At 41.6% G+C, this 14,783-nt stretch overlaps 1 protein-coding gene across 1 annotated transcript in view; it reads left to right on the top strand.

The window, feature by feature from the left end:
* HSD17B12 (hydroxysteroid 17-beta dehydrogenase 12) overlaps positions 1–14,783 on the top strand; it is a 168,655-nt gene that overhangs the window by 142,651 nt on the left and 11,221 nt on the right. Inside the window, exons 7-9 of the mRNA XM_041722259.1 lie at positions 4,534–4,568; positions 11,767–11,848; positions 13,812–13,877. Of these exons, the coding sequence (XP_041578193.1) occupies positions 4,534–4,568; positions 11,767–11,848; positions 13,812–13,877 (183 nt within the window). The remainder of the gene's footprint in view (positions 1–4,533; positions 4,569–11,766; positions 11,849–13,811; positions 13,878–14,783) is intronic.

Genomic DNA, 14,783 nt, shown 5'->3' with positions numbered 1-14,783 from the left:
ATTCAGAAAGGAAACATTTAGTGTATGACATGCACACAGTGTAAGGAAAAAATAGCTCCCCAAGCATGCATTTGTATTTCTTCAGTATCCCAGCTATAGTAATATTTCTTATTGGATATATTTAGGGATGTAAATTTATATCTTGGAAAAAACTCTAAATTGAACTTTACAATTCTGCACAACCACTTATTCATAGCCATATAGTTCTGGGTTCCCTGGTCAGAATAAAAGAATCTATCGACAGGTTTTGTAGATTTCCCTGGTAGCTTTTCAGGGTGATCACTGCCTACAAATCCCATCCTTTCCTTTTGTGTCGGGGGCCAGTCATCGCTACCCCAGTGAACTCCACTTAGCTAGTCTTCAGTTAACAAGTCTCATTTCCTCTTATAGATGCGTGCACATGTGTACACATGCATGCACACATACACACAAACAGGCACGCATGCGCACATCCCTGCCATGGGGCGAGAACAGTCTATTGTCAGTCTCCTTATTCTGTTTCTGGTGATCTCAGGATTTGGAGGACCAAATGATCACTTCTCTCCATGGAGTGCTTGGGGACCTCTTACGTTAGCTAAGCATTATGGTCCCCCGATGAAATGTGCTAAATAAAAAATGTTTTCAGGTGTTGCTAGGAATGCATCTAACCGAGGCTTACGATACAATGCTTCACAACTGTTGATATACCTGAAGTACGTCCGTTTGTGTGAGCGTGGGAAACTGTCCATGATGTAGTATGATATGCAGGTTGCATGACATCTATCACAGGATGCACGTGAATTTCTTTATAAACTCCATTCAACAGAAGTTTCTTTAAAATGCATCAGTTCTATGGCAGACATTGTAGTTTCTTGCAGCTGCTTGACTTTGTATTCTATTCCTTCAACTGTAATATTTTTTCTGCCTGATGAATTCCTATTTATTCTTTCAGAACTTAACTGAAATGCAATCTGTGAAGCTCTAGACCTGATTCTTGAGACATAACTAGTTTTTCTCCTAAGGTTTAGTGCTCTCTGTTCTTACTTCTATTGTCCCACTCATAGTATGTCTTGCAATGATTTGTTTCTACGTACATCTGTTCTCCATCTAGGTAGTGAGCTCCTGTCACCCAGCCCAGGTTCAAGTACATCACATGGCCTCGACTAAACAAGAGAATGTCTCTATATTACCTCAGGTTGCTCAGGCCATAAGTTGATAAACATAGAACATTTTGAGAGCCCTAAGAGCTCTTTTTTCTCCTGGGTTTGATAAAGTAATATCCACTGTATTTTGTGATTGTAGTTCTTTAACTCAATCATATGATTATTAAGATATTTTTTAAAACTTCATTGAGGGACAACTGGGTGGCTCAGTTGGTGAAACATCTGCCTTCATCTCAGGTCATGACACCGGGGAACTGGGATTGAGCCCCATGGCTCCCTGCTCCGCAGGAACCTGCCTCTCCCCCTCCCTTCCCCTCTGCTTGTGGTCTCTTTCTCTCTCAAATAAATGAATAAAATCTTTTTAAAAACTTCACTGAGAGGCAGCCCCAGTAGCCCAATGGTTTAGCGCCGCCTTCAGCCCGGGGTGTGATCCTGGAGACCTGGGATCGAGTCCCACGTCAGGCTCCCTGCACGGAGCCTGCTTCTCTCTCTGCCTGTCTGTCTGTCTGTCTGTCTCTCTCTCTTTCTCTCTCTCTCTGTCATGAATGAATGAATAAATAAAATCTTTTTAAAAAATAAATAAAAAATAGGGGATCCCTGGGTGGCGCAGCGGTTTGGCGCCTGCCTTTGGCCCAGGGTGCGATCCTGGAGACCCGGGATCGAATCCCACGTCGGGCTCCCGGTGCATGAGCCTGCTTCTCCCTCTGCCTATGTCTCTGCCTCTCTCTCTCTCTCTGTGACTATCATAAGTAAATAAATAAAAAATAATAAAAGATTTAAAAAAGAAATAAATAAATAAATAATAAAAAATTAAAACTTCACTGAAGAATAATTTATAAACCAATAAAATTCATCCACTTTCAGTATATAATTAAGGGGTAAATAAATTCACAAAGTTGTGCATTCATCACTGAATCCAATTTTAGAAAAATTCCATTACCCCAAGAAGATCCCAACTGAGGTATTCTTAAGTATTGATGGAATGATAGAACTGTCCAGAAATTTGTGTTGTGGGTTGAACTTGATGATCTCAAACTTCATCATTGTTTTTGGCTCTGGACTGTGTTGAATACAACATATGTACAAGAGGCCTGCATACTTGGTGGTGCTGCATCCTGAAAGAAGAGTACGTGGTGGCAGTAAAGGATGTTGATTTCTCTTCAGAGGCTTGCTCTGTGACGAGCTCTGTGCTGAGTCCATTATATACATTACCTCATTTGAGATTCAAAATATAAAAACCTATGTTGTGTAAGTGTCCTTTGTTGAATCCATATGCACTCTGCAGAAAAGGAAGTAACCCCAGGTCACACCGCTAGTAAGTGGAAGGGCTGGGATTTGAACGGGGCCTGCTGTGTACCACACTTGTTGGAACATTCAGTAGCTATATGTTGAGCAATTACTGTGTGCTCCCATAAGAAGGCACATCTTGGGAAGCATGTAAGAAGTTCGAAGAGTTATTTAATTTGAAAAACAGAAATAACTACAGTGTTGAAAGGATCAACTCTGAAATCAGCTTTTTCTCTGCCTTGGCTCCATCCAGTTTGGTTCGAGGCTCTGAGGGCATATCCTGAATCAGGTCAGCAAACCTGGAGAAGAGAAGAAACAGGATCCTGTTGTAAAAATTATAAAATAGTGAGGCCATTTGGGTTGTCAGCATAATCTCCGGTTGGGTTTGCTCTGGGGATTATTTCATCTTTAAGTCTTAAAAACCTAACATTACTTGGTTTTCGTCAACACAAACGGTCAATTTTTATTAGAGCAGTGGTTTGGCTGCTCTAACAGAGACCTACCGGTGGCTTAAACAAAATTGAAATGTATCTTTCTCTCAGATAAAAAGCTGGGTAGGTAATCAGGGTTTGGCAGGGTAGTTCCCCAGTCATTAGGGATCCTGCCTCTGCATCTCGTTGCTCAGCCACCGTTATCACACGGCTCTTATCTTGGGGGTTAAGTGGGTTGTTTTAGCTCCTTGTACCACGGCTACATTCCAGCCATCAGGAGGAGGAGTGTCTAAAGAAGAGGATGTGTGTTTTTCTCTCCTTTAAGGCCATGACCAAGAAGTTGCAGGTGTTACTTCTGATCACTTCTCATGCTGTAGAATGTAGTCATAGAGCACATGTCCCTCATTCTGTGAAGATGAGCTTAACATGAAAAACGTAGACTTGTACATAAGAAGGAGGGAGACATGGGATGCTTTAGGCCAAATGCTTTCTCATGGCTTCTTCTTCTTCTTTTTTTTTTTTAATCTGGGCCATTAGATTCAGTCAAATCCAGAAATTTCTGTCGACATGATTCCCCTAGGCTTTGAAGACACTTCTTTGTTTCGAAGTTGGCAGTATGTCAGTCTGTCTTCCATGATGCAGTATCAGTTTGAACTTGTTTTTCCTGGAAAAGTGTATGCAGCAGCTCCCAGCTTAACATCTGGGTTGGGAGCACTTGCATACCAGATTTTACCTTGGTAAAGCTGAATACATTTTCTTTCTTCAAAATATTTCTAGGAAAAAAAATTATTTTCTCATCAGAGTACTGTTTTCATTAAGACATACTACTACTATTCAAGACAAAAACGCTTAAAATTCCGGTGTTTGGCATACATGCCAACTTTTCTATGACAAAGCAGCATTTGCTTCTTAGAAGATCAACAGTACCTGCAAATCAGGAATTCATGTTCTAACCTCAGTACTTAACTATGATGTGGCCTTGACTAAGCTGGTGGATGTCTTACCTTTTCTTACTTAATAATATCTTACAACAGAGTTTAGAAGTAGCCTCTCTCTCATATTCAGTGTATGTCATCAGCAATTACCATGAGGCCCTTTGAGAATGCAGGTGTCACTTTTTTGTCATTGGTTACAAGAGATCATGATAACCTTAACTTTCTTCAAGGATGTGTTTTACTCACAGCTAGCTAGGCCAACAAGAGGCAGATACACTTAACATTTGCCAAGCTGTCACTTTTTGACATTCTTCTAAAGTCTCTTTGGATAGGAAAAGATCATTGGAGTGTTTAAGATTAGAAATCTTAAGTAATCTTGGTTTGCAGATATTTGTTTTGATAAAGTATGTCCTTTTCCAGGAGGACATTTTGGGAGATCTCACTGTAAGTCCTTAATTATTTGAAGATCTCTGTGCCAGTATTACGTTTAAGACAAGGCCAGTTTTAGCCAAGTGTACTGAATGTATCCACAGTGTTATCTCCAGCGATTTCATCTGATTCCTTTTTATGCACTCTTGACACAGCCAAATTATATAGAGTATATAAAATAAACTGCTGTCTGTAGAGTGGTGAGTGGTTTCGTGATTCCCTTCTGTTTTGAGTGGGTGGCTTCTCTCCACTCTTTATCTGTTGCTTGCATTCTCAGCCATCACGAATGTTTTGTTTTCTCTTTTGCAGATGACACGACTGGTGCTGCCCGGCATGGTGGAAAGGTGAGTCACGAGCTCTCACACAAACACTAGAGAGACAGCTCATGATTATTTATAGGGAGAATCCTTTCTTTGCAAAATTCATTAAAGTGACTAATGAACCTATCCTCCATGTCCTAGCAACAGAGTAATGTGCCTGGCGAGTCACACGATGGAGCATGAGTCATCTGCTGGTGGAGGCCTTTTCCACTGGATTCCCTTTTTATTTCTCTCTCCAGGGTTGTGGTGGTTCCTTTAGACCAGGATTAAAAAGTCTGCCTGAGTCACCATCACCAACTCAATTGCCTGCTATTCTGAGGGGGCGGACAGAGTTCCTGGGGTATTCCCGGGAATGCCTTCTTAAAGCTATATGGTCTCAGAACTACAATCAGTGGAGTTTCACAAAGCAAGACCCCATCTTCTTGGGGGGGGGGGTAGTTCTTAATGGATAAATGGGCATATGAAGAACTTAGGCATGTTCTAAAATGGTTATAAGATGTCAAACCCACCCTTGGAGCACAAACCTGCACCATGGAGCCCCATGTGTGTTCTAGTTTGAGTTGGGTTCCACTAAGATATGCTAGATGTCTTCGTTTTCATTGAGAAATGTGTCGTAGAGTTTCCTCTTGAAATAGCATGAAGTGTAAAATTGTAATAAAGCTCTCTCTCTCCCTTGGAAAAGCCTGAATGATGTCTAGGCTTTCAAAGGAAACCTGTTGAAAAGATCTGGGCTTACATCTTGAGCTGGCTTGATCATTTGCTAAATTTAGGGCTTCACAGTCATCCTTCTCTGCAAAACAGTTTTGAGTTTGGAAGAGATCCAGAGGAATCACAGCTTTGGAAAGGGCAAAGCCCAAAGACCCTACTTCTGTGAAGAAGCCTCTATGACCAGCTTCAGGCAGGGCTTACAGCTATTTATTGAGTACCGATTATGTGCCAAGTATATACAAGGACTTGATGTCATTTACCTTTGATAGCCTCCCACCACTGTACAGAGTTGAGGAAGCGAGGTTAGGAATCCATTTTGCTTGGCATCTGCAGAGACTGGTTGAGAAACTGCTTCTTTGCAGTCTTTGTTTGTAATTCCATTTTATATGAAGTTTGGTATATTTCAATTCCTTTAGTAAGATTTCCCTTCAAACCCTGACACTGCTTTGAGTTGGTCGACAGTGGGAGTGTGCCCCCGATGGTCCGATGTGGAAATGACAAACTGGTCAAAGGAGACAAAATGGTAAATTACAGAGAATTGGGGCTGACAGATTAGAACTCAGAAGGGATGAAATTTTGGCCATCATCTTAACCCAGTTTGATATCTGCCAGTGACTTGGTGTTAATTCAGGACAGTAAATCCATCTATTAAAAACCAAATACTTATAAGCCACAGAAGTATTGGAAAAGGAATTTTTAAGTAAGTTGGTGAAAACCATATCAAAAGAGATGATGGTTGTGAAGTAATCTTGCAGATCATAATGGATTTCAATAGTCATAGAATTTTAGTACTTTAAGTAATTGAAACCAGCCCCTCCCTTATTTGATAGACAGAAAGTTGGAGTCCCAAAGAACTGGAGTGCTGTGAAGCTTCATAATTAGTAAATGATACAGACCTAGGGTGCCAGGAACCTCACTCCTATCTCTAGAGACCTAGCAGCCATGATCGCAGTCATAGCTGGAGCATTAGATAAGAATGCAAAGAAGGGGATCCATTCATTCAGCAGGCACTCACCGAGCAGAGTCTATCATGGAGTATATGGAAGATGAACTGGATCTTTGCCTGTAGGAAATCAGGTTGATTTAGACTAAGGTTGAGAAATGATCTGGTGGGAAGCCATCACAGGCTGTGGCCTGAACCTGACACCATGAGGGTGACTGTGGCACTTGCTAAGAACTAGTAAGAAGGGGAAGTGGACTTTGTGAATCAGTATTTTGGGTTGGGAGAGGAGGGGACAGCGGTGTCCACTCAAATTAAAGGAGTTACTAGTTGTGTTAATTAAGGTAGGCTGAGTGCTAGAAGAGACCATCCCAAGATCTCAGTGGCTTAACATTCTAGAGGTTAGGGGTTTTTTTTCCCCCCTGATTGCTGGTACACAGCCGGTGTGGATCAGTGGTTGGGCTTTGCTCTACCCCGTCAATCTGGGATCTCAGACTCCTTCCACGTAGGGGCTTTTCTTCCCCTGGGCTTTGTAGTTTTCTGCTGTATTTTCTGCATCCAGCTAGCAGATAAGGGAAGAGAGAATGAGGATGGTGTTATGGGAGGTTTCTTGGGCCAGGCCTGGAAATGGTGTACATCACTGCTGCCAACAGTCCATTGTCCAGAACTCAGTTGCAGGCTACAGCTAACTGCCTAGGAGTCCAGAAATGTTGTTAGCCGTGTGCCCAGGAGGAGAAGATCATCTGCAAGTGATTTTAGTATAGCCTGCCCTTTACACCATCCTTAAATGGCATATTTCCTATGGTCGGTTTCCATAGGAGTCGTATTTCCATTGAGTAAAACGGAGTCCTTTATAAAGATCCTTTGTTGTTGTTGTTTTTCCCCTTTCACTGATTTCTACCTCTGATGTATAAGATTTTCCAAACCCTCTAGAACGATAGCCTAAAGCCAACTATCACTAAACAAGTATCTATAATTAAACTAAGGTATTATTACCACAGAAGTAGAAAGTGCATAATTACATTATAGAGGAAACTTGCTCTTTCCACTTCTCTGGAATTATAAACATTGTGTACAGCTGGAGCCAGGAGGTGGTTGCCATAACAACCATGGAAAAGCTAAAAATAGCCCCTTTCATACTGTATTGCTTAAGGTGGAATTATGACATGTTATGGTGTTTTAGGGCAGGCAGTTCTCTTTCATGTGGGAAATGTTTGCAAACTTCTTCAGCAAAGCAGGATTTGTATAATGTATTTGGATTGCTGGTTCTAATTATATGTCTGACCCGTGTGTTCCAGGATTCTTCTCTGACATAGAACTCTGTTTTGATATGTTTCTCAGTCTTGAGAGTCTGTAAGAGAATTGCTGTACCAATTTCAGTGTTATGTTTAAGCTTAAAGAAAAATAAATAAATAATGACCCTCCAGGAAGAAATGGACACAGGAAGGATCATCATGGAGTCTTTTCTGCAGTCTCCCCTGTCTACCATCAAACTCCGTATACAGTTAGCTTCCCGTGTTGGAGCTGACCCTGTGTTTCAGTCCTTCACGGCAGCACCCCCACCCCCGCCCAGCCCCCGTCGCAGGGCAGTGCCGAGGTTCCCGAGGAAGGTGGAAATCAGTGACTTATTCAAAGGAGACCTAGCATTTCCTCTATGACAATAGTATTTTTATAGAGCTGTGGACGAGGACCCTGCAACAGCTTGATGGAATAGTGGGGGCACTTATGGGAAAATAAAGGCCTGGCCAGTTTTTTTTATCCAGGTGACAATTAAGGAGAGTATTAGGATGGGGTTTTCACAGGTCTGAGGCAGTTCTACTGGAGACCATAGCGATAGGAAGCCACAAATACCAGATACTGAATTTTGTAGGGTTGGATGAGTTTCACGTTTGGCTGGTGAAAGGGCAGTAATTGCAGAGAGTGTGTTTCTGTGGAGAGGTGCTTCCTTATCAGCAGTGGCATTTTCTGCTTTGCTTTTGTGGTATTTTAGTTCTGGTAGAACCTCAGTAATTTGTACCACTGAGACACCATCGTGTGGCTGTTAGCAAGTAGGCAGTGTGATGAATTAAGAATGTTCTATCACAGAAAATATTACTTGAGTTGTTTATTTGGGTATTTGTCATAACGGGCTGGGAAGTGTGCTGAAGTATGAGCAACATGAGTCTTCATTATGGAACTTCAGCAAATATTGTTAATGTACCTTCCAATCTTAGAATTGCTCCCCAAGTCCCCAGAAAATGAGAGATTAACTAAGGTTCGGTTTTATGTTTGTTTTCGTGTGCAATTAAGCACAAGCCCATTTTGTCCTTCTGCTTGATATAACAGAGCTGTCATGAGTCTGCCTCTGCCATGGAAACTGGTTTGACGTCACTAATTCTGCTTAGATGGAGGATTAGAGCCAGACAAAGTAGTTGATTTTAAAGACGAGTCCGTTGTGCCTCGCGGTCCCAAGTGTTCATTCCCATCCCTACGTGAGGAATAGAGACCGCACACGGTACAGGGATGGAGACAGCTGCACCAGCGTGTTGTTTATGATTCAGACAAAACTAAGTTGAATATTATTATCCTTGGAGAGAAAGAGAATTCTGTGCTAGTGTGGGTGTGGGAGGAAGGTTTTTGCTAGACAAATATGTGTGCTTCTTGTTAGCACAGAGTTTTCGTTGAAGGGGTGTTTCTCCACTGTCATTATGATACAATTATAAATGCTCTCCCTTTATTTCCTCAGGTCTAGTGGGCTCTTGCTTTAGACTTCATTGGTCTCAGGTTTGTGTAATGTATTCTAGAGTGTTTGAATAACGTTCCCTCAAATTCTGACTTTTCGCTAATTCAAACTCTACCTCCTAGAAATTTTAATTGGAATAGAGTATTTGAAAAACAAAGATCTTAGTTCCCTCAAAGGAACTAAACAGTTCAAAGGGCATACCTGCATAATTGTGGCATATTTGATCATTAGTCTATTATTTTTTAAAACAGGTAGTTTTTATTGCCTTTAAATAAATCTTCCTTCATTGAAATCATTGCTTTGGTGAGTGAGGTTTTAAGAGCGTGTGTTAGTAAGATCAAGATTTAATTTTTAAAATGCATTTGGTAATGTTAAACTTTAATTTTGGAAGACTTTTAAAATGCATTTCATTTGTGAGGAATGAAATTTAAAATATTAAGATTTTTGTTCAAGGGCACATGCAACCACCTCTGCCAATCTGAGTATAATAGAGCACATAATCCAGCTAATAAAACCAGCACTGATATAATACAGTTCAGTGAAGAACATTATCATCTACAACTACTCTAAACTAGCTTTTTCTTCATCTCTTCTGAATGAGTGAGGCCATAGCAACTCCCAGTTATATGAGAAGAGGTTAAAATAAAATGCTACCTAAAGCTGCAAGGATGCTTAGGGCTCGGGGGGGGGGGGGGTGCAACTTATCAGGATTTGGGGTTACTTCTCAGAAAGCATTCTGTGTTGCAGAAGATCCCATAGCTCTCTTAGCTTTCACTTGGTTGGAATTTACTCTGAGCTTACAGGTGGCACCTTATAATATATCATAAATACATTTTTATCTTTTTCACGTTTATTGAGATCTATGTCACATACCATAAAAACCACCCATTTAAAGTGTACAATTTGGTGGTTTCTAGTATGTTCACAAAGCTGTGTAGCAATCACCACAATCTAATTTGAGAACATTTTCAACACCCTAAAAAGATAAAGATATATTAAACATCATAAATTAATACTCTATTAAAAGTCTCTAGTAACAGAAATTGCTTTTAGTCCATTTTGATCGGAGGAGTTTCTCACAAATATAGATAAAATCAAAATCTTAGATATTCATTCCTAATTACTAGCTTTTACCTTAGAGTGACTGGGTTCTAACTCCTGAGAGACCCTCTTACTCTCTTACCACTATTTAAAAACAAAAGGCTTTTCTGTCTCTTGAGATACAAGCAAAACATACCAGAATGATATAATCAACACATTCCCTAAATATTTCCAACTTTCCTTAAAACCATAATATTACATTTTTTTAATTTTAAATTTGATTTCAATGACCAAAATGTGAGTGGATTTCACTGCCTAGGAACGTATATGTTACTAATAAGGACTTGGGTTCAAAAATAAAAACAAAGTTTGTTTCCGGTAACACAGGAAGCTGAGGGTCCAAACTTCGTTTATGGCATCTCGCCTAGAGGCTGGCAGATGGACTGGGTGACCTTTTGGGATTATTTCTTTTCAGATTTATGTCTAAAATAACTTAGATTCCATTTAATCATGTTTCTTTTATTATTTTGCATAAAACAGGACTATATAGTTCTTGTTTAAAAAAATATGAAAAAAATAGGTCTTGGAGGAGGTAAATTCAGAAAAAGAACAAAGGGAAGCAGAGTTGAAAGGAAAGGAACCTCACCTGGAGGCTGGGAGGTAGGTAGGGTTGTTCGCAGTAGCTGAAGGCGACATCCCATCCTCCAGCCTGAGAAGAAAAGGAAGAGTTGGCCGTTAATTCTGTTTAAAATTCCTAAAACCCTAACTCCACACTTCAGGCAACCCTTTTGCCCTTATGTGCTTGCTAATAACAGGTATTTTATGGCATTGCTTTCCTCCAGTTAATTTTCATTTATTAGTAAAATCAGTATTTCCTATAACTCTGACTTTCAGCTTTCAGAAGTCACTAGAAGTTATAGTAGAGGGGATCCCTGGGTGGCGCAGTGGTTTAGCGCCTGCCTTTGGCCCAGGGCGCGATCCTGGAGACCCGGGATCAAATCCCACGTCGGGCTCCCAGTGCATGGAGCCTGCTTCTCCCTCTGCCTATGTCTCTGCCTCTCTCTCTCTCTCTCTCTCTCTGTGACTATCATAAATAAATAAAAATTTAAAAAAAAGAAGTTATAGTAGAAATTGAGCTTTGCCTTTTAGCAAAGAATATGGTTTGATTGCCTATAGAGTTACATAATTTTATCGTCAGCTCTTTGTTTAGTGCCTGAATATCTAACCTGAAGGAAGCAGGAGGGCAGAACCTAGCCATTCACCCGCGCCAGGTGGCTTTATTAAGCACCTGTTATGTGCTCAGGACTGTGCAGGGTAGTTTTGAGGAAAAGCTGAAGACAAAGACTATGATGTACAGAAATAGTTTTGTTGAGGGAGAAAAACGTGCGAAACATGCGAAAAACACATGCGATGATTAAACAGGACAGCAAGGCAGTACGTGACGGCAGGCCAAAATAAAGGCGCGCAAGGACTATGAGAGTTTCTAAGAGCGAGGATTCTTGGTGAAGGGGCCAGAGGAGACCTCCTACAGGAGCGATCGACTGAGGAGACTGTGGCTCTGATCTGGTCATGCCCTGGAATACTAACACAGGAATGAGCTCATGGCAAACAAGAGCTATTTTTAGTTGATTGAGTTATGCCTCATTCACTGACCACGGATATCACATGCTGATGAAAGGCGGCGCGGAGAGATGTATGTTAGAAAGACACCTCTGCTCTACTGTTTAAAATCATTCTGTATCTCGATCTGTAATTTACAAACCATCATGTATATGATTTCATTCGTTTACTTGGTGCATTTTCCTTTTTAGGTCTAAAGGGGCAATTCTGAACATCTCCTCTGCCAGTGGCATAGCCCCAGTCCCACTGTTGGCCATCTACTCTGCAACCAAGGTGAACAATTTTTTAGTGAATCATGTCAGAATAAGAATGATGAGTACTATTCAGTCTGAGAAATAAGCATAGAAGCTTCTTGAAGTTCTCTTCTTGGCTGTTTTCAAACAGACTGGGAAGGAAAGGGGTGGGACGCCAACATCCCAGATCCACAGATGCTTTATTCTTCTAATAGTTGACTGGTTTTAAAACCGATTCAGGCATACCTCGGAGTTATTACAGGTGTGGTTCCAGACCCCCACAGAAGCGCAAGTGTCACAATAAAGCGAGTCAAATGAGTGGTTTGGTTTTCCAGTGTATATAAAAGTTATATGTTTGCACTCTACTGTAGTCTGTTACGTGCGCAACAGCATTGTGTCTACAAAAGCAGTCTGTATATTGTAATTAAAGAGTACTTTATTGCTAAAAAATGCTGTCATCTGAGCTTTCGACATGTGGTAATCCCTGAACACAGATCATCAGAACACATATAATAATAATGAAAAACTTGAAATCTTGTGAGAATTGGCAGATATGACGCAGAGCCAAGAAGTGAGCACGTGCTGTTGGAAAAATGCTGCCTACAGATTCGCCTGCTACAAGGTTGCCACAAACCTTCAGTTCTGTAAAGCACAGTCTGTGTAAAGTAGGCAAAGCGAAGTGCAAGGGAACAGGGTATGCCGGACTGTGCTTTCCACAGAGAGCTCACTGGCCCAGGCCAGCTCTGTTGACCAGAGCCTGAGGCTTATGACTGGGGATTTGGTTCGTGAATGAGTCAGCTTCCTCCAGCAGAAGTTCCAACTCTGCCGAGCCCAGAGGAAGAATTTGCAGCCAGTCAGGACGTAACTTCACTCAGTAGGTGCAAGGTAGCCCGGGTGAGAGTGTATTTTGCCACTTACTCGGAATCCTGGGTATTTATTATCACTCCAGGAGTGAGACCAGAGTTTTATAGAACTCTCTGTAAGATGTCATAATTGTATATACTATGTCACGACTCACTCACATTACTAGTAGGAAATGTTATTTAGGATACATTTCCTGCTGCCTACAGGTCCATGGCGCCTTATACATTGTTGAGGCAAAGGATACATCCCTGAAATGAAAAGGACCATTGGGATGCTGAGATTGAACCAGCTTTGAGGGGAAAATGAGCAAAATATAATATGATAAGAACTTCCAAGAGCAAAATGCTTGCCTTCTTTTTCACTTGGCTCTTTGTCCGCTGGAAAAACCGTCAACAGTGACTACTGTTTTGGAAAAGTGAGGCGCCGTGCCCCCTCCTGCAATCTCCCTGCTTTCTGTGTCTGAAATATGGGGGGGGGGTCAAAACGGACACCATATTTCTTGAGGTGGTTGTTGGACCCTCTCACCCTGCTCTCCATGGGCACATGATTAATTGGGTCCTAGTGGAGTCATTATTGATACTTTGCATTTTAAGCCTGAGTGGAGTCCATATTTGAAGAATGATACATTATATTTTACAAATAGATTTAAAACTGTACTATCAGAGGATGGGCTGTCACATTCAAACCTGCACTTCTTGGATCTTGCCATCCCAAAGGACCAAGAGGATTCTTGCTCTTTTCTTTTCTTTACTGACAACAAAATCCCTATAGAGGAGAGTGGAACAGAATTCATATTGTGTTTCTGTTTGAATGGCAAGCGGGGAGGAGGAACATAGCCTTTGTTATATAATAAAACATTTCTTCTTAAAAACTAATTTTCTGAAAAAAGAAAAGATCCTTTTCTGGTTAAGTCAAAATTTGATCTGGAGATTATGTTTGCTAAGAATACTTGATTTAGTGGCAGAAAAGAAAACAACTTGAGATTTTGAGGGGTTTTTTTAGGGTCTCTTCTGCATTTGAAAAAAGAATGATTAGAAACTCCAGTGTTAAATGGGTAGTTTGTTATTTGTGTTGCCATGGCTACAAATCAGGCTGATTGATGTAACGTGTGTTTCCTTCTCACTCCCACCCCATCCCAGGCTTTTGTGGATTTCTTCTCTCGGTGCCTCCATGAGGAATATAGGAGCAAGGGCATCTTTGTGCAGGTGAGTGGGGTTTGTTTCAGTTGCATGTCCCTGTTTTTGTGTGGTTCCCACAGCAACTGTTGCTGTCTTGGCAACGAAAGAAAATCCCATTCCTAAGGAAGTGAGTGTGACGTTAGCACACCATTAAAGACATGATTTCTTTTTCTTTTATGCACTTATGCCTAGATTTTTAAAAATTATCCCCTAGAATTCTTAACTCGGGATTCTTAAAGTAGAAGAACCAAGTGCACGGTTTTATTTCTTGCAGTATTATTTTGAGAAAATTGGGACTGTCGGCATCTTAGCTGCCAGGTGTGTAAGGTGTGCTGTGACTGTTCCCAAGGCCGCTGTGTAAGAACCAGCAGGGCCGGTGGGGAGCGGAAGACAGCCAGCTCCTCCTAGAGCAGAGTGGACGGCATGCTCAGGATGACTGCCGTGTGGGAGTGAGGTTCAGTTTGTTTTAATGGTGGTAAAAACATGTACCAGAAAGCACCGTTTAAATCACTTGTGGGTATTCAGTTCAGGGGCATTAGGTGCGTGGACCTTGTCGTGTGCCCTCAGCACCATCCATCTCCAGAACTTTTGCATCTTCTGGAACCAAGACAGTGTCTGTTCAACAGTAACGCCTCCCTTCCCGCCCCGTCCTGGGCAACAGCCTCCGCCCTGCTTTCGTCCCCCTGAATTTGACTGCTCTAGGGACCTCGTTCGGGGGCCTTCATACAGTTTTGGTCTTTCTGTGCCTGGCTTAGTGCGCTCCATCGAACATCTTCTGTGTCCAGCCACGTGTGCGAGCTGCCTTCCTTTGTCAGGCCGAGTAGAATTCCACCGTGAACGTACACTGCGTTGTGTTTATCCATCCAGCTGCTGTTGGACACTCGGGTTGCTTTCACCTCTTGGCTGCTGTGAACATGAGGTGTCTACCTATCC

This window comes from Vulpes lagopus, chromosome 11 (assembly GCF_018345385.1).
Source record: "Vulpes lagopus strain Blue_001 chromosome 11, ASM1834538v1, whole genome shotgun sequence".
NCBI lineage: Eukaryota > Metazoa > Chordata > Mammalia > Carnivora > Canidae > Vulpes > Vulpes lagopus.
Note: the sequence above shows the minus strand (reverse complement) of the source record. Positions and strands in the feature narration are given on the sequence as shown.